The 27,804-nt window shown below is 39.9% G+C and overlaps 3 protein-coding genes across 3 annotated transcripts in view; 1 reads left to right on the top strand and 2 right to left on the bottom strand.

The window, feature by feature from the left end:
- atp8b3 (ATPase phospholipid transporting 8B3) overlaps nucleotides 1-9,575 on the bottom strand; it is a 39,460-nt gene extending 29,885 nt beyond the window's left edge. The window contains exons 1-2 of the mRNA XM_067597252.1: nucleotides 9,223-9,575; nucleotides 5,119-5,237 (exon numbers count right to left, since the gene is read on the bottom strand). The gene's annotated coding sequence lies outside the window, so the exon portion shown is untranslated. The remainder of the gene's footprint in view (nucleotides 1-5,118; nucleotides 5,238-9,222) is intronic.
- On the top strand, nucleotides 478-6,862 carry nfil3-4 (nuclear factor, interleukin 3 regulated, member 4). Its single transcript, XM_067597255.1, has 2 exons — nucleotides 478-825; nucleotides 4,977-6,862. Exon 2 carries the CDS (start codon nucleotides 5,013-5,015, stop codon nucleotides 5,769-5,771), a length of 759 nt encoding a protein of 252 aa, XP_067453356.1. The 5' UTR covers nucleotides 478-825; nucleotides 4,977-5,012; the 3' UTR covers nucleotides 5,772-6,862.
- A 6,755-nt stretch (nucleotides 9,576-16,330) lies between the features above and the next one.
- Nucleotides 16,331-27,804, bottom strand: part of lingo3a (leucine rich repeat and Ig domain containing 3a) — a 32,952-nt gene continuing 21,478 nt past the window's right edge. Inside the window, exon 2 of the mRNA XM_067597251.1 lies at nucleotides 16,331-21,234. Coding sequence (XP_067453352.1) covers nucleotides 19,341-21,173 — 1,833 coding nt within the window. The 5' untranslated portion in view covers nucleotides 21,174-21,234 and the 3' untranslated portion in view covers nucleotides 16,331-19,340. The remainder of the gene's footprint in view (nucleotides 21,235-27,804) is intronic.

The following is a 27,804-nucleotide window of genomic DNA, read 5'->3' as shown; positions in this document are numbered from 1 at the left end:
AATGTGGGTTGACAAAGAATTTCCAGTCATGACAAAAGCAGGTGTTATAATTGCAATTACAAATGTGTCCTAATATAATGTACAATATCACAAGTGGTCCAATATTTACCTGCAAAAAGCAGATCAGTGTGAGGATATTAAATGGGCAGACACATAGTCTCAACTTCAAAAACCAGACACTTCTCTTTTTTCTGAGAATCTGAGGTGCCAAAGATTTATTTAACACTCATACAGAAAAAAACTTCAAGTGCCTAAAATGTAAAATATCTCTTTGGATGAAACATGTAGTTCAATAATGCAGCTAAAGTGCAGCAAACAACACAGAAAAACGATGCAAAGACAATAACACATTGCAGGGATTTGCTTGAAGAATTAAATAATGCTGTGTAAGGACTTAAATGCAAATTCCAGTGTAATTTCAGTATACAATACACCAGATATATCTTGCTAGCAGCTTTATACAGGGGAGACCACTGTCTGGGCAAGCCACCAACACCACAACACCATCAAGATCAAGGGGGAGCAGTCAAACAGTTTTCATATGACAGTAGAGGTGGACAGTCAGAATTAAAGACAGGAAAGCAACACAAAGAGTCAGACGAAAGCAAAGATACACAAAGGTGAGAGGGTAGGGCTCAAAGCAGCAAGACATTATGGACCCCCCTCTGCTTATGTAGTAAGCAGTCAATCACATGACTCAGACTCAAAGGAGGGTTCAGTACATTGCCACCAAGTTGTTTAAGTACCGGATGAGGATGAGATATCTGTGAATTAGATCGTTGGCACCTCAGCAGCAGTGGACTTTTGCACACACAACAGTCGAAGGTAAGGCCATGAGCTAATTTTCACATCTAAAGTGGTTTGGACTGTGCATGCTAACAGAAAATGGACACAGGGGAGGAAATGGTTAAAGTGTTAGTGACCAAAGAAGAGATGGTTTTACACATACGCTACTATTAACTCGTGCTCATCAAGTCATAACATAGTGCTGCATGCTTTGATATAGATCGCAAACTCAGTAAACTTTGGAATTCTAATTAACTTATTTTGCCAAAATACAGGAATAAGTAACCGTGCTTTTTAAATGTTCGTATTTTATATATGTGATTAAAAATATCATTCTAGTCAGACATACCTAAAAATGTAAATTATCTTGTAAGGATTGTTTGAGGAAGAGGAAGTGTTACTGCATTGTATCTTATCTGCAAGATAGCGTAGACAGTTTTGCACACGATGTGTTTCTATTTTTTAAGTCAAAACAGTTGACTTAAACAATAGAGTTTAAGTCTTCTTGCAGTAAAATAATCATAATTATTTTTATAATTTTGCCAAAGAGGTAACTAAATTTACTAAACTCTTCAGTGGTTTGTGTTTTATATACATATAATCAAATTTATCTCATATTTATTTGCAATATGGAAGCCTGAAAGGTTATTTTGTTATCTGGTCATTTTACTAAAGTTGTAAATATTTGTGATGTGAGAGGAATTAAGATGAGAAAGTGTGATTCTAATGGCCTTTAAATCATTGATTGTTCTGAATTACATATGGCACATGAGCTCAGATTATCTAAATCATATGGAAATTAATGTATACCTTGATTATCCAAAAATAAGATAGTAATTGGATATTTTTTATGGCCTAGAGACAAAAGTTTGTCATTTAAATTGTAGAATTAAAATTGATTAGTATACATTTTTAGTGTGTGATAATAAAAGTACACTTGATCACTGTAATGTAACTGTGCTGCAATAAATCCTTTGTAAAGTTTATACGTTGAGCTTCTGTCACTGTCAGAGCTTTTGATTGTGGTGTTGTTTTGGATTGTGGTGTATTGTGAGCTGTTTCTTTCTGTCCTGCATATACGTCTGTGAGGTGAACAGAAACACCTTTCGATACATCAGCGTCCCACACAAAAGTAGAGTTGAATCAACATATTAAGAGATATAAGAACATTTTAAATAAGGTGGTATTTTATTTCCAGGCTTTCATATTACCCTGCATCGTACTGGTGTTTCTATTCTTTTGGTCACCCAGTGTGAATTGTCAAAGGGAAATATTTTTGCATTATTTATTTGGTCCAGATTGCACAACAAACATGTAGGAAGTCTGAGACTGTGATGAGCTACAAACACCACATGAGAAATAACTATCATTGTGTTGGGTGCAGCAGTCACTCATATGTGTCAAACTGAAAGAAACTTAAGCTCTTGTTCTACACTAGTGTAAATAAATCTCATTTGACCTGAGAATTAGACCTACTTGGAATTCAAGTAAAGCCTCATATCTATTCTGTGTGTAAACAAAGATATTGACTATTTATCCCTTATTACACCATAACACTGATTGCTTATACTCTGTATAGAGTTTGAGAATATTTGAAATAGTTACATTTCCGTGTAGAGTCAGTAATTTAAAAAAGGTGAATGTTATGTTTCTTATGTTGCTTTCCGTTTACAATATACAAGGAGTAAGTGAGGGCCTGATCCTATGAGTTTTTAGCACTGCCCTTCAAGGAATTTATGCGTTAACGGGCAATTCAAGCTAAGAACTGTGGCAAATACTTTATTCCCTCAAGAGAGCATTCATTCACTCTAATTTCCCTGATGGCAGTTTACAAGAGACATGAACACCGAGGTGGAAAACCACAGAATAAAGACTAGCCAATTTTTTTCCTCCTATGGGTAGATATTTTGAAAATGACTGGCATGACGCCCAGCGACACAACAACAGATGTTGGAGTATGAGAAAACGGATAGACACCAAAAGAAGAAGTTTGATAGTTCCTTACTAAAAAGCAGGCTGGCTATAATTAGTCAATAAGAAACAGGTGCAAATGTGCAGCAGAGTAGTGAGCAAGCTTGGCCTCATGAGAGATTTCACTCAGGAACCATCTCTTTTTTTATTTTCTCTTTCTCAGTGTCTCCCTGTATGATTATTGTGTTCTCTCTTCCTGCTGTTGCTTTTTTGGGGTTTGTTTGCACAGAGTACACAACGCCCTGTCTTTGTGTTACACACAAGTATGCAGGTGTGCATGTTCTCACACACATTTACCAACACAATATGGGCTTTAGGGTTTACATTCTTGCTGGGCACAGGCTTGAATATTTTTAACCTGGTGTGTGTTCTCACCACCACACAGAGGATGCATGGCCTCTTTGAAACTTTACTTTTGATGCTCCTGGCTCACTGTGACTGGCACATCAAAATATGACTGTAAGGTCAGTGAATATACAGAGAAGTTGCTCTTAGTGTGAATGACAGAAATAAAAATGAGAACTCACAACTAAACAGGACGCTGCATGATAATTTTTGAGGTAATCAACTGTGAAGTTATGGTTTGTGCTGAGAGTCAAGTTCCCTAAGTGTCATGTGTGAAATTCTGAGCTTATTTTGCAGCTCAAAGCTCAAAGTGTCAAATGCAACTGCTAGAATAAAACACTTGTGACATCTAATTAGAAATGAACTTATCAGTTACTATCTTGTTTGCAAGAATAAGGTGTGAGGGAAACATCATTGAGTTAAAAGGCGCGTGTGTAAGCTCAGTGTGTGTGTAAACCTGTGTGTGTTCCTGCGTATGATTGCACGTAGAGGGGGCTGGCTGTGGTTTCAACACTATGTTCATCCTACTTGCACAGCTTTCATTGAAACCACCCACAAACCCACGCGAGTGAAAGATAATTTAATAAAAGCTGCCAGCATTCCCGTCACAATTGTTTATTCAACATATCTTCCTGTTTGTTCTTTGACCTCTGCCTTATACAAAGAAACGGACAAACTCTCGCTGGCTTGCCTCTCCTTCCCCACAGTGAGCAAGAATGAAGTGAGGCAAGCAGATGAAAGAGATGGAGAAGGGGAAGTGGTGACTAGGTGGACAAGTCAATCAAAGATGCAGATGGGGGAGATAAAGTGAGAAACACAAATCAAACTGAACTAAAGAATGAATGCTTTCTTTAAATCCGCGCTGATGTTGAAAAGATGGTGATTTCAACATGAAAAGCTCAGTTAATCACCTCCCCCACCCAACTGAACTAAATGCTGTTTAAAAGAGAAACTTTCTGGCCACAGAAAAACATGTGCCAAATGCAATTCTGCAATACCAAGAGATGTCTTTCATTTTTACTTTTTGTTTACTTTGTAAAAACAGTAACAGAGAGGTATCTCTATCATTTGGAGTTAACTTTATATTTCAAATGTCAACAGTAAACCTACAGCCTGACTAACCTTAGATTAACCAAGCCATGGTGCAGATCAGTGAAGTAGCTATTGCAGCTTTTGTTTTATGTAAATGCATATGGCCACATATTTATCAGCAAACACACAAGTCCACGTTCTTTATTGTCTATTTAATCTTTCCCATCACATTTTCTCATGTGGTCGAACCAACAGGTAGGTGGTGAGATTAGGTCATGAAGAGGGGGTTTGGGTTCTGTAGGTGCTAGACAGAGTTAGGAGCAACTGAGTGTGCTGTATTAGTCTCTGCAGCTTCTCATAGGAAAAAAAAACAATATATGAGTAGCCTTACTTGCCGCTGCTTATGTGCTAGAATGACAAGAGATGGACAGATTTTACAGGGCTACAACTAACCTATAAGTGGATCAAAGTATATTTACTAGAGAACATAGCACAAGTCAAGGTAAATACTGTTTAATATACTTCCATAATGTGCAGTTTAATAGAGTTTTTAATAATCTGAGCAAACACAATTACATTTAAAATTGACATTCAACACCCACTCAGTTCTTTGCGGTTCTTATAATGAAACAACCTCTTGATATGAAAATCACCTATTGTTAACTTTTCATATTTCCCCAATAGGTCCACAGCTGTGGACTTTGGAGCACACTGATACATGTAAAAGACACTTCAGAAATACTACAGTTCTTTCAGTGAAAAAAATTCCTTCCATACAAGGAAGTACCAGTATCACTCAACCTCCCGCACATGACTAAACTCTTTTTTTGTCTTGATTTCAGGTCTCTGTTGGTTTTTTACCAGGTTTTTAATCTACCATGGAGTCCCAGTCCTTGCCTTGTCACGGAGGCCAAGACAGCCATGTTTTACATGTGGAAAATGTACTGATACAGAAGGGACCCCGACGTAAAAGGGAGTTCATACCTGAAGAGAAGAAGGATGGCCTCTACTGGGAGAAACGTCGTAAGAACAATGAGGCAGCCAAGCGGTCACGGGAAAAGAGGAGGATGAATGACTACATGTTGGAGACCCATCTCATGACCCTGAAAGAAGAAAATACCAGGCTTAATGCTGAATTAATGGCCATCAAGGTTCACTTTGGCCTGCTCAACCCTGCAGCCTACACTGCTCACCAGAGCAACCAACTGCAACCCCATGTCCCCAGCAGCACACAGCCCATCACAGGCATTAGCGCCCACCACCCGTCCCTGCAAAGGGACTACTACTGGAGGGGTAGAGACCCATCTGTTGCATCTGGCCACCACCTGCATCACCCTGTTTTCATACCTGCATATGCTCTCCATACCATGAGAGGCTATTCATTTCCAAACTCATCCAGTAGCACAAGTTCTGGTCTCCTCACTCCCCTTGTCCTTCCCCAAAATTTCCTGCCAATGCATTCATCTCATCCTGGAGCTCCGCTTCTGAAGCCCATTGCTACGAGAGCTGTATCAGATGAGGAAGAGGAGCAGCAGGTCCCAGGGATATTGTCCCTGTCTTGCTCCGCTCCGCCTCACAAAATCACCTCAAGAGGAGACAAAACCTATACCCCACCAAGACAATACATGTCTGACTGACTGTCTTATATAGAAACGTGTGTCCACTGCACAGTTGTTTGGTTGACAAATAGGGAGACAGAGAAACAAATTCTTCATTGCTCTTTACTGCTGAAATATTCCTGATGATCATGTAACTTTAAGAGCTCTACTTTTGTGAATCAATGGCACATGGTGCATATTGCAGTTAGAAAAGCACCATTCAAGTGCGTGGTTACCTCCACAATTTCCACTTTTTGTGTCACAACACACATTGACAGCTCTTTGTTGGAGGATCATTCACACTACAGCCACATCACCTGTCGAAGTAAAATTGGTAAACATATCGTCCATAAAAAGTTGAATTAATAATAGAGTAGAATCCATATATGCATGTAATTTTGAAAAAAGAAAAATACAGAACGTGAATGCAGCATGCGCTAAGGATGTGGTCTGAACAAGCAGGCAACACGGGTGTAGAGCCCTCTAACCCTTGACACCAAACTTACACAGCACTGCTTGATCATGAGTGACCACGTAGAGAGAAGTTCACAGCATGCCACAAAGACTGAACCCTGACGCTGCGTCAGCTCTTCGGTGTGTACTTTCTTGAGCATGTCAAAGTTGCAACTGTGGCTTCTTTCGAGATATACTAATCATCTAATCACTCCAAGCAGCAAAAACATGTCATTTAACATATACTGTATGACTGTGCTGTATGAATTATAAGTGTCAAATGTCAGTTTGTATGTTGTTGATGAATAAACGTTATTCGGTGCTGTCGTACATCTGTAAACCAGCAGTTGTAGTCTTGAGTAAAATTCAGTTGAAAAATAGGTTGCTCAGGATAAAAGATTAAAAAAGAAGCTTGTGGATGAAAAGGAAGATATTATGTGACCACCTATGACTGAGTTTAATTTGCTTAAACAAGCTGTAGGTTACGGCCTCCGTCCAAATGGAAACAATGAAGTTGGATGATGCATTTCTTTGGTTTTCCTGTGTGGGCGGAAGCAGTCATCGTCCCCCATGCTGTGGCCACAGTGTTTGAATCTATCACTATTAGCAATCAGCTTGGGGGTGATATTGTGTTGAATATATTTAATATCAAGAAAAATGAAAAATAAAAAATGTAATCAAAGCATTATGAACAAGATTTTATGGGTTTTTTTTCTTATAGACCTGAAAACCTGCATGACTCACAAAGATCTAATAATCACTCCTCTCTTTCTACATAACAGAGAACTGATGATAAAATCATGTTGTTTGCTCTCCAAACAGAAAAGATAAAAGCTGTGCCCCAATTCAAAGGCCAGTACTAGTATATGCAGATGGATCCAAGGATCCTAATACAGGGAACACATGATTTGCATTTAGTTTACCAGCCTCACAAGCTTCTGTTAAAAGAAGAAAATAAGATCATTTTTCAGATTACACAGTTGCAATTGCAACAGCATTATAGTGGACAGAAGAGTTACAAGTTAAAGAGGTTATTCTGTGTACAGATTGGTGTTCTGCATTAATGTCACTGCAGTCATTTACATCTCACAGCAGGCAGGATATAGTTAATGAGATATATGAAACTCTGTGCAGATTTAAAAATATGAATATTGTGATCATATTTATGTGGATAACAATTCACAGAGGGGAATTTAATTGTGGACGCATTAGCAAAACAGGCACTGAAACACAAGGAGGTCATGGACATTCACTCAGTAAATATGAAGCAAATAATGAAAAGAAGGATCATTAAAGAGTGGCAGCACAGTTGTGATACAGCAAAGCAAACACAGGACAACATCTTTATGCAGAACAGCGAGTGAGGTCAGCTAAAAGGAGCACCAAGGAGGAGAACATCTTATCAAGGCTGAGGGTAAGACACACCAGACTAAATAAAACACTGCACTTAATAGGCAAACATTCCCCCTCAGGATCATGTGAGCACTGTCAAACAGAGGAATCAGTGGAGCATGTCAGTTTTCACTGCCAAAAATACTCTTGAGAATGAGAAACATTAAAGAAGGAAATCAGGAGGCCTGGAGTGGGAGAACCGAATCTGAAAAATGTATTTACCACCGGGTTAGAGAGTCTATTCCAATATCTGAGAGAAACTGGGCTGATCAAAATAATTTAGCATTCAGTCAAATTTAGTTTTTTTTGTAAAAAGGTATTTGTGTTTGATGGTTTAAGGGGGCAGATAACTTCAGTTCACACTCCAAACTAGTGGGTGGCAGTAATGCACCTTAACGCTGGTTGCCACCCGCCATAAAACCAAAAAAACAGAAGAAGAACAGGCCAATACCTACAGCTGTGTAGCCTCTGACAGCCTAAAGGCTTATACGCTTCAGCAATTCAAAGGATGTGACAGTATAACCTCAAAGATACCAAAAGTAAAACTATTGGATGAGGTTACAGAAAGAGTAGCTAATGCTCTTCTACCAGTTGACATCTGTTGTTTCCTTCAGTGTATTTTTTAGTCAGCAGCACCTCAGGCTCAGCAGGTTGCTGGCTTGAAGCCTGGCAGTGCTGATGGTGGCACTGCTGCTGGCTCAAAGACAAACTCAAAGAAATAACTGGTGCCAACAGGAACAAGACAGGAGTTGACTTCTGAGTAGGTGTTTTTCTGATATAACACTGTTTTTGTTTATGGCCAGGAATGCCATAATTTACCAGTTGCTGTGATTATGAATATTAAACACAGGTAATAAAAAGTGCACATTAGCCGATCCTTTATAATTAAGACACAGGGCTAATATGAGAAAAAATTACATTTTTTTCCATGACGGACACATTTGCACATAAATATTCCAATAAATTCCCATTCCTTCATTTTCATTTCATCAATGGGAGTGCACAGAGTCTGACAGGTGCTATTATTTGTTCACAAGAATGAGTTATGTGAGTCTATGAATGTATTTGCAATGCATTTGTGCCCTTGAAATAGAAAACTGTGCCCTAAAATTCTTTAATTAATTTTCTAGAATTAGGCCAAAGGAGTTTAATTATTGCAGCAGTGAGACTTAAGTTTACAGGTTGCTGATGTTGCTCTTGTCTGTTAACATCTAGCTACATTACCACAGTTCAGACATCCAGCTGTCACCTGTGTTGTAGTCTACAGGTGCCTATAAATTACTGGTTTAATTCCCTCAAATAATTTCTGCTAAGATGATACATTCAGTACATTTGTCTTTTCCCCCTTGACACTCTTTTTTTACCCAGTTTTCAGTGTAATGACAATAAATCTTCATAGTTTTGAAAGTTTAACTGCTTAACATCAAGTACTTCACAGTACTAACTCCATTAGCTTGCTGGTGTAAAAACATAGTGTTGTTGTAATTATGTCACAGTAAGATATACTGAACTTCAACGTGTGAAGGGGACAAAGTTTCCAAACTAATGTTGTCGTGTTGGAGCACGAACGTTTGAAAAGATGTTTTCTACTGTTTTGTGGGTTTTTTTCCTGGAAACCCCGGTAGCTGAGGTGCTGCTGACTTACCTTCGTTAACATCTTTGTTGAAGAGAAACGTTTTAATGTCTTCTTTTCTCTTCTCAACAAAGAGCTGCACTTGTAGGTTACTAAGGTGCCCCAACCTGCCGGTAGGGTTCTCGAGGGCGGGGGACGGCAGGTACGGGAACTGTCGCGCCTGTCTACAGGTGGCAGATTTTATTGTATTTTTTTATTTATTTATTTATTTATTTTTGGTCAGGATGGCGACAGAATGACCCGCCCTACTCTCCCTCACTCTGCCTCCGATTGGCTGGTAGCCTACTCGTTGTCGTCGTTTGTTAGGGTCAGAGCCAATCAGAGGCATGACCTGACTTCGCCATCCTAGGGAAAAAAATACTGCCTACTGTACCCCTCTACCAATACCAATTTATCTCAAATGTTTCATCAAGCTAGATTATTATATCTTCTTATACAGCATTGCCTGTATAGGCATGTTGCACACAAAAACTGTGATATAACTATGTGTTCATAAATCATTTAAAAACCTTAAATGTTGCAGGGGAAAAGAACATCAGGGATCTGAATGACAGAGCTAAACAACATAAGCGCAAGATGTGGAAGAACGCTTAAAACGACAGAAGAAAAAGTAAGCATTGAGCACTATCAACACCCCTCCACAAAGTCCTGATAATCAATATGCTTATGCTTGGCTGCAGTTTTTGTAATTATTTATTGCCTGGTTTTGTTTTAGGCAACATTTGTAGGGAAAGAAAGAATCCCAAAGAGCAAGATATAAACTGTACAAAGAAATAGCACAACTCAACATGCACACAGAAAGGAGAGATTTAAAGAAAAGTACAAAAAAGAGGCTCCAACAATCAGCAAAACATAATGAATCTCCAAGATCCAAGGCCTGTGAACTGAATCAAGAATGGTACTGTGAAAGAAAAAAACTTTACTACTCCATGAAGCCCTTATTACATCAAGAGAAAATACCAGAATATCAGAAATGAAAGAGTTAAAGACTGTCAAAAAGTATAAGCTGCAGAGATGATCAGAACGTGCATTGGGGTTTTCAAAGAAACGCAGGAACTTTTTGAAGAGCAAAACCCTGAGCAACTTTAACAGACTGTCAACAAGTGTGCAGATACATCTATTTAAAAACAACGTAAATACCCTCTTTACAAGAGATTATGTCATAACAATCATTACAGGAAACGAAGTAGAGATGCATAAATAGTTCCTTGTAGACATAATGAGAAACTTTCACACCGAATTTCTAGCAGAGAACAATCTGATGATCTCATACATGATGGTGAGACATCTGAGCTGAGTCAGCTGAAACTTATTGACGTCAAATCTTGAGAGACTTACTAAAATTGTGGGCTGTGATACCGTGTAAAAACTGCAAAGAAGAAAAGAGAGAAAGGAAAAAAATGACTGATCAGGAGGGGCCAAGAGTAAAGATATTTGTTAAACAAATAGTGGAGGGCACCCACGAGCAACTTGCTGAGCAGTTCCACACACTCCTGAGCAAGTTCAAGATGCATTTCTTCAATATTAGGCTGCTACCATGAGCTGAGGAAGAGCATAGCCACTGATGAATGCTTGATTCACATAGATTTTTCTGAGAACTTTACCTGCAAATAGAGTTCTGAAATCCAAGCAGTGCACTTTGGATCACCTCACCAGCAGGCAACACTACACACAGGGGTTGTTTATGTGGGTGGTAACCAGGAACCGACCTGCTTCGGCACGATATCCCCATCAAAGCACAAAAGCCCAGCAGCTATATGGGAGCATCTGAACCCTGTATTGGATTATGTGCAGGCAACATACACAGAGGTTTCTGTGATACTTTTTAGCACAGAGCTGGAGAAAAGAGGCATCAAGGCAGGGAATTTAAATTTTTTTGAGGTCAGCCATCGTAAGAGAGCACCAGATGGTGTTGGAGTAGTCTTGAAGAGGACCGCTGACATGCTAATAAGCCAACATCCAAGATGCACATGAGTTCTTCAAGGCCCTTTTTGAGACCAATACATCTATCAAGTTGCTCTTTGTTGAAGGTGAAGCTGTTGAGCGGGCACTTGAGAGGATGCCATCAAACCTACCAGCAGTTCCAGCAACCATGAGAAGCCAGCTGCTGTGTCACACAGGCAGACATAAATCCATTAAGAAGACCCAGAGCTGCTAGGACAGTGGTTTGTGCTCATATATGATAAAGATTTGTATCCAGGAATAATCCTTGCCATGGATGAAACCCATGTTCAAGTTAAATGCATGCACCGAGTCGGACCAAATAGGTTACTTTGGCCTATTTGTGAGGATGCGTTATGGTATCTGTCTGATGATGTGCTTGAGCTCATCTTGCCTCTAAGCCTGTGACATCTTGACATATGGAAATTCAAAAAGAAGTGTGGGCCAGGCTTTCTGAATAAAGGATGTGTAAATCAACACTTTACAGTCACGTTTTTAGAGTTCGATGTTATGTACTAAACAATAGTATGTAGCTTTCTTCACAGTAGCCTATGTTGTACATTTTATAGGGATTTTTTTTTTTACTGCTGACCATATGGACAGATCTATTCCATTGATGTCTGTGATGAATTTATGCTTGATGTTTTTGATTTAATGTTGAATTTTAATTAAAATACATAAAATGTTTTTTTGTTTCATGTGTTTTTCATATGGCAGTTGAAAAATCTGATTGTTGCCCTCTGTCAACTTTAATTAAACTCAATTTCTTTTTTACTGAATGTCACAGAATTAATTTTTAATTTTCAGGTAAATAAATCCATACCATATTGAAGTATTGATCGTCCCTTCAACCCTGTTATCATTTTCAACCCTGTCATGCTGACTTTATTAATGTTTTGATGATAAGAAATATGAGGTTAATGTTTGCTGAACTGTGCATACAATTTACAGGATAATCAAAAACATATGAAAGTTTAATTAAATCCTAATGTTAATAGATATTTTTGATAAAATATGAAGGCCAATGTTAGATGAAGTTCTCATGACCCGCTTTGGCAGTCAAATGGTAAGTATTTTAAAATTAAAATTGTACTTAGAATAAGTCATCTTAAACAAGGGACATCTGATTATTAAGTTTCTACAAGAATATCTTTTCAAATAACATTCATACAGGGTCCAAGCTTTTAGTGGGAAAGAAATACCTGTAAAGATTGAGATTTCATGCCTGAGGTTTACCTAATCCAATTTTTTTCAAAAATGGTATGACCCAAAAGGCCCCGTCTCAGAGAATCACCCTGCTACATATTGTCCTATAATAAATACAATATGAAACCATAAAATAACATGCCAATCCCATATCCAGTACTTAAAGTCCCCCTCCACTCAAATATTTGATTTTCTTCTTGTTCTGACAATTGAATATTTGAGCTTCACTGTGCAGGATGATATATACAGAGTTGTTTGACACCAGAAAGTTGTTTTCACATTCATCTGCTGAAAGTGGAAAGTTTCTCTGTGATCACTGAAAATCCAGTTTTAAGGGGCGGGCCTACGAGCATGATTTGTGACATCATAAATAGTTTGGAAGCCAATGCTGGTCCAATATTCAACTTACACAAGTGTGATGTTGAAACTTGAAGCTTTCGGTACACAAACAGTGAGAATTGACTTTTCAGTAAGTAGGAGACGTCTTGTGTTCAACAGTTAAACTTCTGAAATTAAATATATTTTCATATTTATAGATTCTGGGAATTAATGAAGGAAAAAGGTGTAGATTTAATTTAAAGGATTTTAACAAGATAACTGAACTATTTTTTGTGGAAAAAAACATGTCAGACACAAATTATTATTCAAAATAGAGTATTTCATATATATCTTTAAACATTTCCAGAGGGGATCTTAAAGTGTTTGCTTAGACACAGACTAACCTGTTTTCATAGACACACTAAACCCAAGACAACATGTGAGTTTGACCCCAACTTATCTTGTTTTGCTACTGTATGTAATAATAAAATCACATTTTGACTTTCTGGCCTGTCAGAGCAGGACAAGCACAGGCGGAATTAATAACATCAATGATGGCTGCATTGCATTTAGGTGAAGCCAGTTCCAGCGCTCTGGTTTTGGACTTGCTCACTGACATGACTCACTGGGACAATTAATGGAATGGAGCCATTGTTAGTGTTATTATTTACACCTGTGCTTTTCCTGCTTTGACAGGTCAACATGTCTGCTGTGAAAAAGGTCCATTCAGACAGACTCCCTGAGGGCTGCATTGCCCTGAGCAATAACCACTTGGCATCGTGTTCCTTATTTAGCAGATTTACAGTGTGAAGCCATGGCACTGATCCAGTGTCGTCCCCGTTGAAAAAAAACTGAAATAGGTGAGCATAGATGCATGTCAGTAAGTCAGACTCATCTCTAGGCTGCCACCTTCCACTGCTTCCTTGAATTGTCCTCTTACTGTAGGTATTAGGTAACTTTTCAGTGAAAATGCTGGCTTCTAAAATGAAATTGAATAAAAATGTAAAATCAATGACCAGCACTAATACTAATTATCACACCCTACACTTTGCATTATAGAGCATGCATGCAGAGTTGAATCAATCAATCAAACTTTATTTGTATAGCACCTTTTGCACAGATAAGTGCAATTCAAAGTGCTTTACACAATGACTGACAAGCTGGCAATGAGACTAATGCAAATGAGAAATAAAAATGCTATAATAAAACATTTTTTCAATAATAACAAGTTTTTTCGAAGAGCCAATATAAAGGTCCAGCATTTTTGACCTTGAAAGAAGATAATGAATCTAATCATGATGGGATACTGTCTTTATTTCCATATCTAAACACAGATACAACACTTACACTTTATACTTGGGCAACTTCTCTTCGACTCTTTTGCAACCTCCCCAATGTGGCAGCTGACACTGTACCTGTACTCACTCTGTACTCACTATACTCGACACTGGACCCTCTTGGTTGAAATTAATCACTCACAAAGTTCAGAAACCAAAACTAATCCTTGATTTATGGCCCTACGTTGTGATGAATGACATGTCATGCAAGTCATTTTGATCCTGACACACTCATAATGAGAGTGAAGTAAACGTGGGGCTCGCAATGTCATGTAGTTTCAGGTGATGTAACACACAACTTTAAAATGCCTCCTAGGCAACAGATTAAACATACATGCAATGTCTACAAATCCTAAATGTACACTAAAGGAGTGGACTGAAAAATACAGCATTGTTATTATACATTTCCTGACAGGTTACTGGGGGGAAAAAACTGTTCTTCATCTAAATGATTGTTTGCAACATATCAACTGATTTGCAAGTGGACCCGATGAAAAATGTTACACATGTTCTCTGCAGGTGAACTATTTGTTCTGCAGCTGTTAACCACTACAGCCTCATTTAGACCGCCATGTTTCAACCCCACGGTAACACAAAATGTTAAAGTATTACCCACACACACACAAACCTTATACACACATACACTCTATGACATAATTTCAAACATCATCAGTGTTCCCATCTTACAGATAGAAATAGCTTTGCTGACGCAGAGGTGGACCATCTATGTGTCAAAGTGCATTCTGACATTTTTTCTCTTAACCAAAACCAACGAGTGGGCGGTGTCAGTGCTTTGTGCATTTTACCATTGCTGCATACTCCAACTAAGTAAAATGAATTATTAAATTAACAGGGCAGCATTGCAGGGCAGATACCTCTGAATGTCGAATGCTGCAATTTCACAGTCTGATGTTGGTGCATTCAGGTGGGTGATGACACATCTTTCAGTGGCTCATCTGAAAATGTTGGTGACTGATGGTAATTCCTCTTCACGGGTGGCCACAGCCAACTCTTTACAACGAGGGTGGGAGTTTAAGGTCTATCACTTTTAAGTTAAAAAAATTAATGTGAAAATGAATCACTCAGGAATTTCTAGTAAAAAGATGTAATAATTTCCCAAACAAATTTTATTATGAAAGTTTTGCTTATACTCTCATTTTCCCACTCTTTATAGGGAAGTGAAGCTAGACATGATTTTAGATATGTGAAAATGCTTCACTGAAAAGTCCATTCTCAATGTGCAAGAAACTTTCCCCCTTCAACAGATGAATGTGCAAATAGCTTTCTAGTGTCAGACTCTGAACATACGTCATTCTGCACAGTGAAGTGCAGGAATAATAAGCAAAATACAGACGGGTGACAAATTAAAGGAAAAACCAGTACAGGCCTGAATGCTTGACCCCAACAGTGAGGGGACTTGTTACCTTAGAGGCTTTCTGACATTAATAAAAATGCTGAGCAGGCCCAACTGACTTTGATTTTGGAGATCACAAGAAAGAAAAGATCTAGGTGATTCATCGCATAGTCAAACTAGTATTTAGGAGTTCAGAGGTGCAAAAACCATAGACACTGCTCTACAGAGGTGTGATATGGTCAGAAAAGTCATTTTGCACCATATCTAGACAAGTGGGTGTCATGAGTGAGTGCAAGTGTGGCTTTCACACCTAGACAATAGTATAAGTATGCTTGACCGGCACAAGGAGGGGGTGTTTAGGCTCTGTCACGCTCTTGGGGGCAATTTCCTGTCATGGTGTGGGTCCACTTGTGGCCTCAGAGGAAAGAGTGATCACTTTTATCTTATCATGAAACATTTCCATCCTGATCACAGTGGTCTCTTCCAGGATGACAATACCACCATCCACAGGGCACAAGCTGTCACTGAGAAGGATGATGAGCATGAACATGATGTAAAACTTAAGCTGCGACCTTTATAGTGACTAATTGAACAGCTATGGGAGGCTTTAGACAGACATGTTAGACAGCTCTCTCTTTGGGAAAACGGTGTACATCCTTCCAGCAGAGCCAATCCAGACACTGTACAAGGACATTTTATGCTGGTTTTGCCTTTAAATTGTCATCCTCTTGTATCACATGCATGTTGTTTTCCTCTAAAAAAAAGAAAACATTTTAGGGTGTTAACTTCTGAAACTAGAAATTTAAGGGTAATAGGCGTGGAACATCTTCCTGTTGATTTGTACTTCCTCCTTAAGATGTTAAGTTGCACTGGTTGTAATGAATTAAGTTCCAGAAAGCCTACAAGAAAACAAACAACACAAAATGTGAATACAAAGTCTCCTTTGTCTGCTCACAAACTTTACTTTATTTTTGTAACTTGTTTTGATGAATGCATGTATAAATGAAGAATAATAACCCTCCTCATACTGTATATGAAGTGAGCTGCCTATATCAAAAGTAAATCATGACATTAAGTGGTTTCTTCTAAACTGTATATCTTTATGAGTAGTGTAGATATCACATCCATTCACCTGACTGGACTGATTCAAATTGGACAAACTCCTAGAAATGTACATTAAAGTAAAATGAAACAGTAAATTTCACAGTGATGGGGTCACAGGTGTGTTGTAGATTCTTGGACTGCCACGAATAGGATTGAAAGACCAGATGACTGCTATAAAAATGGGACAGGGGACAAGACATCATCATAGCAGATAATATAGCATGCTTTATAAACAGTGTGCTTCATTTTTATAAAACAATACAATACAAAACAGTTTCAGACACAATGGTTTTCATATTTATAGGATGAATTCAGCAAAGGACGACGTAAAATACCATTAATTCTGAATGCAGAGAGGAAGCTAAACTGATGTCAAATCAGTCCCTGAACATATTCACAATTCATTATTAACATTATTAACACACCATATCTCAATTTATGAATTTAGTTTGTTTAATGTGTTGTGCAGTGTGTATGTTGGTGAACACACACACTAAATGAGGTGATATGAGACTCTTTCTGCAATTCTTACTGTTTGTTGTAACCAATCAGAAGGAATTTGTTGTGTGAGTAAAGGTAACTTTATAAGTTGTCGCTTAGAGGTAAAATGAACTTAATTTTCACCACTAATACTACTGGATCATTTTCTAATACTTACTCACCTGGATTGACATCATATGCCAGCATAAGCCTGTGTGATTATTTTTACAGCATAAAAATGATTTAGTGTCTCGTTACCCATTAAGTGTAAAGATCAATGAGGTCTAACCCTCTCTTACTCTAGTAATAGTGTCAAATTCAGTACCATTTATAACCCACAGATGGCAGCAGAATAACATTGTTAGGAGTGCAGTAGTTGAAGCTTAACAGGGAGAGCTCATTTCTGAACTGGTGGTACTGGTTCCCAAGGCTAAACCCACAGATGAAGGGATATGCCCTGAGGTTAGATTAGTATGAGCAGTTAATCTGTCTCCTCTCCCTCCCCAAAGTATGTCTTAAGTTATGAGGAAAACTGGATTTGATTCTCCCATTTACTATTGATTGACTTGTTTTGGTACAGTTTAAACTAAGATTGATGTTATGCAAAAACCAAAACTGACACATGTGCATGAATGTTGTCCTCAACAACTCAACATCTGGAACAAAAAAACATTGTTATACATTCTTTCTAGTAAAAACAGTATTTTGTATGAGGAAATACAGAAACCCTGTTAGTCATGGTAAAACATTGGATAATTTCTTGAACCCATATTAAATGTTTATATCTTAATTCTGAATCAGCTATTACACAATGTTATGCAGCTTATATTTTTAAAAGTTAGCATCCAGCCCTTTGTCATACAGCACTTAAGTCGTCCTAGAATAGCTCAACTCCGTCTCCTCTCTGCCTCCTTTTCATTATGACCTTTGTTCCAGTCTGCAAGGTCTTTATCAAATTAGAATTTTTCCCAGCATGTCTCAAAACACATCAAGGTCCCAATGAGAACCCATTTAACTTTTCCCCCCACTGGTCAGCCAAGCATCCCCACTGTCACTTACAGCCAAAAATAGGCAAGTGAACTGAAACCTGACGTAAATGCCCTTTGTGATTTGCTGTGAGAGCTCAGGGAGTGGTCTTGTCTCAGTGCAATATCTATCTGATGGTATGATGATACGGCGAGACTGTAAAAGCTCTGTTTATCACTGGAATGGATATTACTGATTTGGAAAAAAAGAGACTTTAACAGCAGAATTACAGTAGAACAGTAAAATCTGATTGATCACTCAACAGTACTATAAACAACCACAAGGATTTCCATGTCAATAATTACAAAATATATAATACATCTTATACAGTATATGTCCTACCTATACAGTATGATCGCTTCAGCAAGTTCAATTTACAAATACTACAAGTTATTCAAAGTAAGAAGCCAACTCTGTACATGCGTTTATCTTTAACATACAGTATTTTCAGATCAAAAGGGTAAGAGTATTGTACAGTGTGCCCTTAATAGACAACCATTTGTCACCACACGACTGTGCATTGGGTCCTTTAATTGTAGCTTAACCTGTAGAAGTCCCATTTTTGTTTAAATCAGCTTTGACCAACTGTCTGTGGTGTCCAATGAGAAGTAACTTCTCTCTCACTCAGCTTCGCGTTGACACTGATATTACATGGTGCTTTATGGTCAAGTTGGCAGTGTTGCAGAGTCTTTCGGTGTCTAATGTACTCTGTACAAATCCACTATCAGCAAAAAAGGTCATCGAGCAGAGCCTCTATATTTATGTCAAACTGTCATAATAGTGCTCTGAAGTCCTGACTGTAAATGAGTCTAAATATGCAGTATATAGCTGGAACTATTCAAATACATATTGGCAAGTCCTTGGCATTCATTGAGCACCACCCTGTTGTTATGTATTCATGAGTTTGGAGCTTGAATTGTTGCAGATGGAGCAGAGAGGTGAAGTCCTTTATGAAGGGGGCAGAGTTCCTTGAAGTGATGAAAGATGGAGTTGGCAAGAACTTTGTAGAAGTTAAAGACTGGTGGGACTGAGTGCTTTTGTTGCTTGGTCTTTTAACAGTCTATTCAAGGTTTTGAGACATCTTTCACAATAATTCAGATTTCCTCTGCACGATAATGTAAACACACAATAAAGAGCAGTAGAAATATATCAAATTTATACATATTTCCCTTTTCTCATACATACAGTAGTGTTTCAATAACAAAACCATGTCTCAATAAAATGTCCTATAAATAATTGTTTTTGATGTTTTTTGAGCACAAAGGCCCATTCCAATGTTTTATGTCCTTTTATGTCATAGACTGTAACTGCTTGTAAACAGTATTGGGGGAATAAATACTAATAAGAATAATAGTCCCTAATAATCAAATCATTTTCATGTTGAACTTGCGTGCCCCACCCTGTCCTCCACTGGCAGCGGGTCCATCCACCTTTCTGAAAGAATATTCCACTGAGAAATTGTTTTTGTGCTGTCCTCTCCCGCGACTCCACACAAACAGCAGAATGAAACAGAAGAGAACGACCCCCAGGAACATGATACAGCCCATTGCTGTGGATATGAGGATGGTCTTGAGGTCCAGAGTGAACTTCAAAAAGACTCTGGTATCATTCAGATTTGTGTCATTAAGGTCCCCAGCGTAGTAGGTACGGTTGGCCATAAGGGCTGCGTCTAGTGGCAGCCCACTTACTGTAAGTGTGGCAAAATAGGTGTCATTTCCACCAGCATTGCTGGCAATACAGATGTAAGTTCCACTATCTGTTACCTGGGCGTACCGTATTTCTAGTGTGCCTTCTGGTAACACAGTAAGACGTCCACTGCTCTTTGTGGTGATGCGGCGGCGCTGAGGAGAGATCCAGAATATCACTGGTGTTGGCTCACCCTCTGCTTTGCAAATAAATGACACTACCTGCCCCTCACGGGCAGATATTTGCTGCAGTTTCCTGTTGCGGATTTTGGGCTTCTGGCAAGTAAAGTGGTCAAAGAGAGCTGAGTCAGAGAAAGCGTTAAGAGCCCGCCCCTGCACCTCGACAGGCGTCATGCACATTGGGGCAGCACCGTCAAAATTTAGTGTCTTCCTGCGCTGGAGGATCCAGAGCAAGCGGCAATCACAGGCCAGAGGGTTTCCATCCAAACGCAGCGTCTCCAGAGTGTTGACAGACTGAAAAGCTCCCTCCTCCAAGGTCACCAGGCTGTTAGTGGAGAGGTTAAGGAGGCGGATTTGCCTCAGACCGCCCAGTGCATATGGCTGCACCATCACCAGGTTGGTGTTGACCAGATGCAGCTCCTTCAGCCTAACAAGGTCCCTCAGCGCCCAGGACTCCAAGATAGAAATAGGGTTGTAGGAGAGGTTGAGACTGGTGAGGTGAGCCAGACTTCGTAGGGCCGAGGTGGGTACAGAGGTGATGTTGGTGTGCGTAATTGACAGCCAAGACAAGTTAAGTCCCTGCAGGCTGTGAGGGGAAATGTACTCCAAAAAGGGCCAGTGATCGATCTCTAGGCCCCTCAGGTTTCCCAGCTTACGGAAGTTCTGGTCCTCTAGGGCGGAGATACTGAGGTAGCGGAGCTGTAGAGTCACCAGGTTATGCAGGTAAGACAAAGACTGGCTGGACACAGAGGTCAGGTTGCACCTCTCAATGGTCAGCTCCCTCAGCCCCACGAGACCCAAAAAGGCCTTGTTAGAGATATAAACCAGATCATTGTCTCCAACTTCCAGGTTCCTTAGACTTTTCAGATCTTGGAAAGTAAAGTCCAGAAGAATTACAATCTTATTCCCACTAAGGTCCAATGAAGTTAGGTTGGAGAGACGTGAGAAAGCCCCCATGGGGACCAGCTTCAGTTGGTTACCCCTCAGTGAAAGCGACTGCAGATTCTGGAGACCAGAAAAAGCGTTCGGTTCCAGGACACTGATCATGTTCTCACTCAGGTCCAGCTTTTCAAGACGTGGATATGGATGCAGGTCACCATGTTCTACCCAGCGAAGTTTATTCCCACTTAGGTCCAGGATCTTGGTGTCCGGTGGGATGCCATCTGGCAGTGTGGAGAGGCGTTTACCATGACAGGACACAGTCTTGAGCTTTGAAATGCACTCGCAGCGCTGGGGACATCCTTGGCTCTGAGTGGGTGACACCATGATCATCACTAGCAAGAACAAGAAAGGCAGGAGCCAGCCCACATCCTGGCCCAGGCTCACACCCATGGCCCTCCTTTCTTCTACTTTCTCCTTCTCCTTTCTGGGGTCGGATCACTGGGCCAGACACCTGAGAAAAGAGAAAGCGGGTTAAAGAAATGGAAAGGGGGAGAAACGATGGGGGGCCAGAAAGAATGAAAGAGACAGAGAGTGAGACAAATTAAGTAAACCAAATTCCCTTTCAACAGCGGCGATCAAACACTCTAAATGGGTGGAATTACAATCACAAACTCTAATTGACCCGGCACTGCAGCAAAATTAAAGCTCAAGCTCAAGATAATCCTCAAAGGACTTGGTCTGTATTCAGTTGAAACAGTTCCGTTTACAACGGGCGACTGTGCCATGTAAGCACTCAGGTTTTTAAATCATACACCAGTACACAAACATTCCCTAATAGCTATCAATCAGTTTTATAACTGATAGCTGTTTTGCTCTCTAGCAATTTCATGCATTGTAAATGAAAACAGGGAAACAGGGAAATTGAAAATCTATTGTTTTCATAAGACCTCATACGAGATATCTTAAAATGCATGAAAAAGGAAAACAACTGCAACCTCTCAAAAGCCTTAACAGTAAATACAGCCTCAAATGGTCCATTTCTAGGGTGTGAGAAAAAACAATGCTAACAAATACACACGCTGAATAGAATGTGACAGCGACACCAAACAATCCAATCAACAGACCTATAGCTCGCTATATCAAGCCACTGGTATGTTTGACTAAATGCCAACAGTTGACATTGCACAGGTCCCTGAAAAGGTCACACTCACCAGAGCACAAAGCTACGACTCACTGCATCACAATAACACAGTCCATCACATCATCTGCATAAGTCTCTGGGGCATGAGGCTTATCATGAGAGGAGCTCGCCTAGCCTGACCTGCCTATGGGTTTCATATGACACACACTGAAATACACACATGCACAATTTCTCTCCCTCTCCCTCTCTACCCGTCTATCTGCTGGTGGATTTTTAGAGCAAATCCCTTTCTAAACCCATCACCAAATACCAACTAGTGAAATGGAAAGTAACTGTGGAAAACATATTCCATAACATCATAATAATTAAATGGTGAGGCTGACAGTGTGTTAAGACATATTGAAAAGCCATGGGCCATGTGATTCTCAGTGGTTCACACATCAGGAGGTCCCTATCTTACAGTAGCTATGTGTTGTGTATGTCACTAAAATGACACCAAAAAAATGTGCACACAAAGAAAGACATAAATGTGCTGATACAGTGGGCCTCATGCAAGAAGCACTAATACAATGCACGTATTTAAGAACATTTGTGGCATTCATCAATTTTCTCGTACTTAGAATTTTCTCTTAGGTACGAACGAAATTGACGAGTGGTCCAGAGCCGTCGTTCATGTCATGAACAGAGCATCTCTGCCTTTCTTCATTGTGGAGAAACACTTGTTTGATTTACAATTATAGTGTCCCAATCTGAATTAATTTGGAGTTTAAATATGATACTGAAATTAACAAAAATAAATATGAACTAAAACAAACTTAATGCAAAACTAATATTCTGTTTACCATACTTTCATCATCAAGGCTGCCAATTCACTGAAAGATTTTTTAGATGCTGTTCTGATGACATGTTAGATTCATCTTGTCACGCCTAAACTTGTTATGTGTTTGTCCTCTGATTTCTGAAAGCAGTACTTGAAGTTGCGTGGTGCTTCAAGACAGTCTGACTCTGCTTGAAGGCCTCCTGCAGGCCGACCCCTCTCTGGTGTTTTGACTCTTTGGGAACTTTTTGTGAATGAAACTCGCCCACAAACAGAGAGTTAAGAGAGATTGTTGAATCTGACTTGGAACACTCGTACAAGCAAACCTCACAGAGAAAAGAAAAGAGAGTTTAAGGATAAAAATGCCATTGCTATTGGTAAGAAAAAGACTAAAACCACCAATATTTGTGTCTTTACCAATAGCCTATACTTAGACATTGCATAGAAACAGGTGCACACGCATACAGTAGCTATGCATTAAACCACCACAACCAGAATTAAGGAAAGTCACAAGGTAGGAGGCATTTGGAGGGTAATTCCCACGTGCTACTGTAACAGATGACTTAATAACTCATTTAATGACCTTCACCTCTACACATGTTCTAATTTACAATTCACCCTGGCTCAGATGAATATTCCCATTAGCCAGCCTGCCAGAGAATAAAATGAACTGTCTGAAAATGCAAGCAGAACTGTCTGATAGCAGAACATTGTTTAAAGAAATCACTTAAAGCAAATGTCAGACTTTGACATACCCTTTAGCGGAATCAAAAAAAGACATCGGTAGACAGCAAAGCACGTTGCTAACACCCCACACACACATTCACGTGTCAGACATCGGAGTCTGACACACAGCCGTCCACAGTCGGCACACAAATGTTGTGTCATTCACTGTGGTCTAATGAGGCTCAGTAGGCACTGACACAAGAGCCCTTTCTGCACGGCCCCATCCCATGGGTTTCTGTTCAAGCTTTGGAACTCAAACTGTTCAAGAGGTATTGCCAAATTTCATCAATCAAATCAATATCTGAATAAATCTGTGGCAAGAAACTTGCCTTTCAGTCTCTGAATCATGTTAAATTGATTTTAAGTAGATGTTCACAAGGTTCAGTACTTGAGAGGTGGTAAGTTTCCATTTCACATTAAGAGTACAGCAAATGGTCATTGATATCATAATATAAACCTCTTTCTTTAAGTAAACTAGTCCTGCGTCAAGCTGCTGGATTCAACAGAAGTAAATGTTTTTAAAAGTAACATCTCATAGTGAAAAATATGCCTTTTCTTAATTTTAATGCTTATCTGGAGGAAATCCATGTCATATCTGCAGATGCTGGCATTCATTGTGGATCATCATCTGCTCGATGACTTGTTCCATATTCCATAATGTTTGACTTCAAAGAGGGATACATATTTTGCTGGGTATCTAATGTATCTACTTGAGTTTTTAGCTCTATTGGGATGGCCATGCTGGTCTGTCCACCACTTTGATGCAGACCTAAATATCTATTAACTATTTTCACTGAGCACCATCATCAGGTCAAAACTGAAATTTGTCCAAACTCTGGTTTATGACCAAATACCTTCAAACTAATGACATTCCCTCAGCCTCTGTCTTTGCAAAGTTCACTATTTTCCACCTCCCACCTGTCTCCAGAGCAGGTGGGCAGTGACTGAAACAGCCGTAACCACAAACTTCCTCCTTCGACCCCCACTCACTGTCACCACCCCACATTTAAAAATGTCTCCAATTTCCCTGTCAGTCACACGGCCTGTTTTCCGACCCCATATCTGGTGGCAGTCAGTCAGCCTGGAGGCCCCAGCCAGCCACTACGGGTCAACAGCAGGTGGATAGCAGAGTGCACTGTACTGTGTAGAGCATGATCCCTCCCCGGGTACCAGCAGCTCTGTCCAAGAAGCTACTGTTACCTGGTAGTAAGCTGCAGTCAAAAATAACCATCAGTGTCACATCTCTTTGATTACGCAGCAGGAGTACAACAGTGCTCTTCCCTGCTGACCTTCAGCTGATGCAGGGGACAGAGGGCAAAGCAGAGGCGCTGGTGAAAGGAGGGAGAGGATTGACTGACAACCACTTTCTCTCAATGCTCATGTTTCATTTGCTCGTGTTTTTTTTTAAAAAGGTATAAATTTCTGTGGTTTCGCACAAGAAGTAAAAAAGTAAAATAGTATAGATTAGTGATGATAGTGAAACTAAACCTTTAAGGGAGACACAGCACTTCCAAAGTAAAGTAAAGCAAGAACAGGCAGTATTTGAACAACAGTAATATTATAGTGACTTTTGTACTTAAGCAGGTTACATTTAATAAAGCTACCAGAACATTTAACATTTAAAATGCCTGGTTCATCAGATGGACATGATGTTGCTGGCAGAGCATAATGATAAGTAAAGTTCAGTTATCACATCCGTGAAGTCAGAGCAGACTGAACTACACCAGCTACAGTATGTCTTGCAGGCACAATCAATATGCAGTTCTGATATAAACTGCAATGCTCGGATTGGCTTTGAAAAGGACAATACCGTAGGTGTCTAATGTTGTCATGGCGACGCCTGCACCATCTCCCTCAAACCCCCCCTCCAACCCTTCCACTCCTCTGTCTCAGACTCTCTTCTTAGTCTTCTTTTTTCCATGTGTGGCTGAAACACACCTGTCCACTAGACGCCCTCAGCGAGTTTCCCGCCTCTGTGTGCTGACCTCACCTGAATGTGTTGGTCATCAGCCACCTGTATGCACAGCTGCTGCTCATTAGCTCTTCAGTAAATATCAACGACAGTTTTTTTCATGCATTTCATTGCCTAGTTGCTGCAGTATTTAAGCTATTCTTTCCTACCTCATACCTGTAGCTGATTTCCTGCCTTTACCTCTTGTTACCTGTTACCTGCTCCCAAAACTGTGACAAAAGACAGATGGCAGTTGCCTGTCATTGTCAAACTGATTAATTAAATATGAAATCATTGTCAATATATACTGTTCACACATCCAATAGCATCAGGCGTGAGGTCAGTTTTCTTTATTTTACTACTTCTGTTGCCAGGCAACATTTACTCATCCGGTACATTCAGTGCAACTTTAGTGCCTGACGTGATGTTCTATTCTCAAAATGGCTCAATATTTATAAGAGGGATGAATTGAACTGAAAAATCCATTTGGTTGACTGTTATTGTTAACCACAACCAGCTTTTCATATTTGGGCTTCTCAGCTGTCGAGAGACAAGTTCTACTTCATAAGGCCAAAGGGCTTAAAGATAGTGATCCATTAAAGTGGCAGCCAGAAAGTGTCTTGTATTTGACTTTCATCGTGGTGTAGTGTACAGAGTTTTTGATCTTTGTGCTACAAAATTAAAGATGGTAATGTTGATGTCTTTTTAATTACAGTGGGACTATAACCACATAATTAATTGCTCAAATGGTAAGCAATCTTCCGACAATTACAGTCATGCATATCCCCTTGGGTTGCCTGGTGTCTCATCTCCACAGCTACAGCCAGCGCAGGTGCTTCTGAGCTCAGAGTCTGCAAAGTACAGATGGCAGAGTGGGTGACCCGAGATTCATGTGCTCTTTGACCGCAGTCCAATTACCATCCAAACACTGCAGATACCCAGCGAAATAGGGAGGGAGAGAGAGAGAGAAGTGTGGCTTTTAAGCTTGAAAAAAAAAGCCAAGTGCAGGTTAGATAGCAACAGAGCCAGATTTAGACAGTAGAGTGGGCTGCGAAGCTGCAGGGGCAGGGGGCTCACTGAGATGTTCTGCCACTTCTCTACCTCCTTCCTCTCTCCCCCACCTCTTCCTGCACAAACCACTACATCATTTATTTCTGACACTACCTTTACTCCAGCCTTACCTCCTCTCCAGCCTCTTTTTGTTTAAACAGAAGCTATTAGGGCTTGAAAGACAGCAAATTAAGCTAATGGGTCTTATGCAAACGCTGTCCTTCTGGGCTATTCAAAATGATAGATTGTGAGGCCCCCACATGTTTCGACATGAGGACATTAGGATGGGATCAGACAGAGGGCACTGCTGATGCTCGGCTAAATCTCACACATTAAACACGCACATACCCCATTATTGTATGCATAAAGCTTCTCTAATAAGCAGAGAAGTGTGTGTGTAAGTGAATGAGAGAGACAAGAGATTTAATGCAGCCTAGCAGCTACTAGACTGTGCATGTGTCTGCAAATGCAGAGTTATGCATGTCTTTGCCCACATTTTTAAGATGTGAGCTGTAATAATCATTATTTAGAAATTCAGAGTTTTCACGATACAAATCAACAAACAAGCATCAACCCCAGCCTACATTGATGCCACACATACATAATATCAATGGGGGGGAGCGGGAGGGTGTTCTCCCCAGGATGACGACAGACATTGACCGGCCGATCACCTCTGGAGTCGGGCTGCTAGTGGCCAAGATGACCATCTGTCTCACATGGCTAGCGGCTCCTCACATCCCCGAAAATGTCACAGCAGATTTCCAAACAGGCATTATTTGGATAAACTGACCACATATTGGGAATCCAAATGGTTACCTTCTTGCCTGAAAAATTATTAAAACTTAATAAAGTGAAATAATAATGGTCCTAGATTGAAAATTACAACAGCTTTTAGCCTGGCTCTAAATCTCCGCCATTGCTGTCAGTTGCTCGGGGGAGTGCTACTTTTTCATCCTCTCATGCTAGACTGAGGTCAGACTGGACGCTACAATGACTCATTATCACCTCTTGAGGTAAAAAGTGGTATTACGAGACAGGACTTACATATAGCACCTTTAAAGTGTGCCATTACATCCTTCAGCTATCATTTATGAGATGGCGGTGCAGTCTTTTTCCATTTGAGGAGAATCAGTGGTCGAGCAAGCAGAGAAGAGAAGGCCACAACTGCAGTTTGGTTAATCTTTGAGTCCTCTGAGACCATCCGGAATCGTCTAAAGGGTTGTGATCAATAACTGTGACATGCACTGTACTTTTGAAAGGGTATTAAAACCCCCAGTCCAAAAATCCTCCAGCCGGGGACAAGACCGAAACATATGGCTGTGGGTGACCGGATCCTGCCAGCAACTTAAACAAATGTCATCTATACCCCGGGGAAGAGTTGTGCTAATTTGCTGCT

This window comes from Thunnus thynnus, chromosome 8 (assembly GCF_963924715.1).
Source record: "Thunnus thynnus chromosome 8, fThuThy2.1, whole genome shotgun sequence".
Classification (NCBI taxonomy): Eukaryota; Metazoa; Chordata; class Actinopteri; order Scombriformes; family Scombridae; genus Thunnus; species Thunnus thynnus.
Note: the sequence above shows the minus strand (reverse complement) of the source record. Positions and strands in the feature narration are given on the sequence as shown.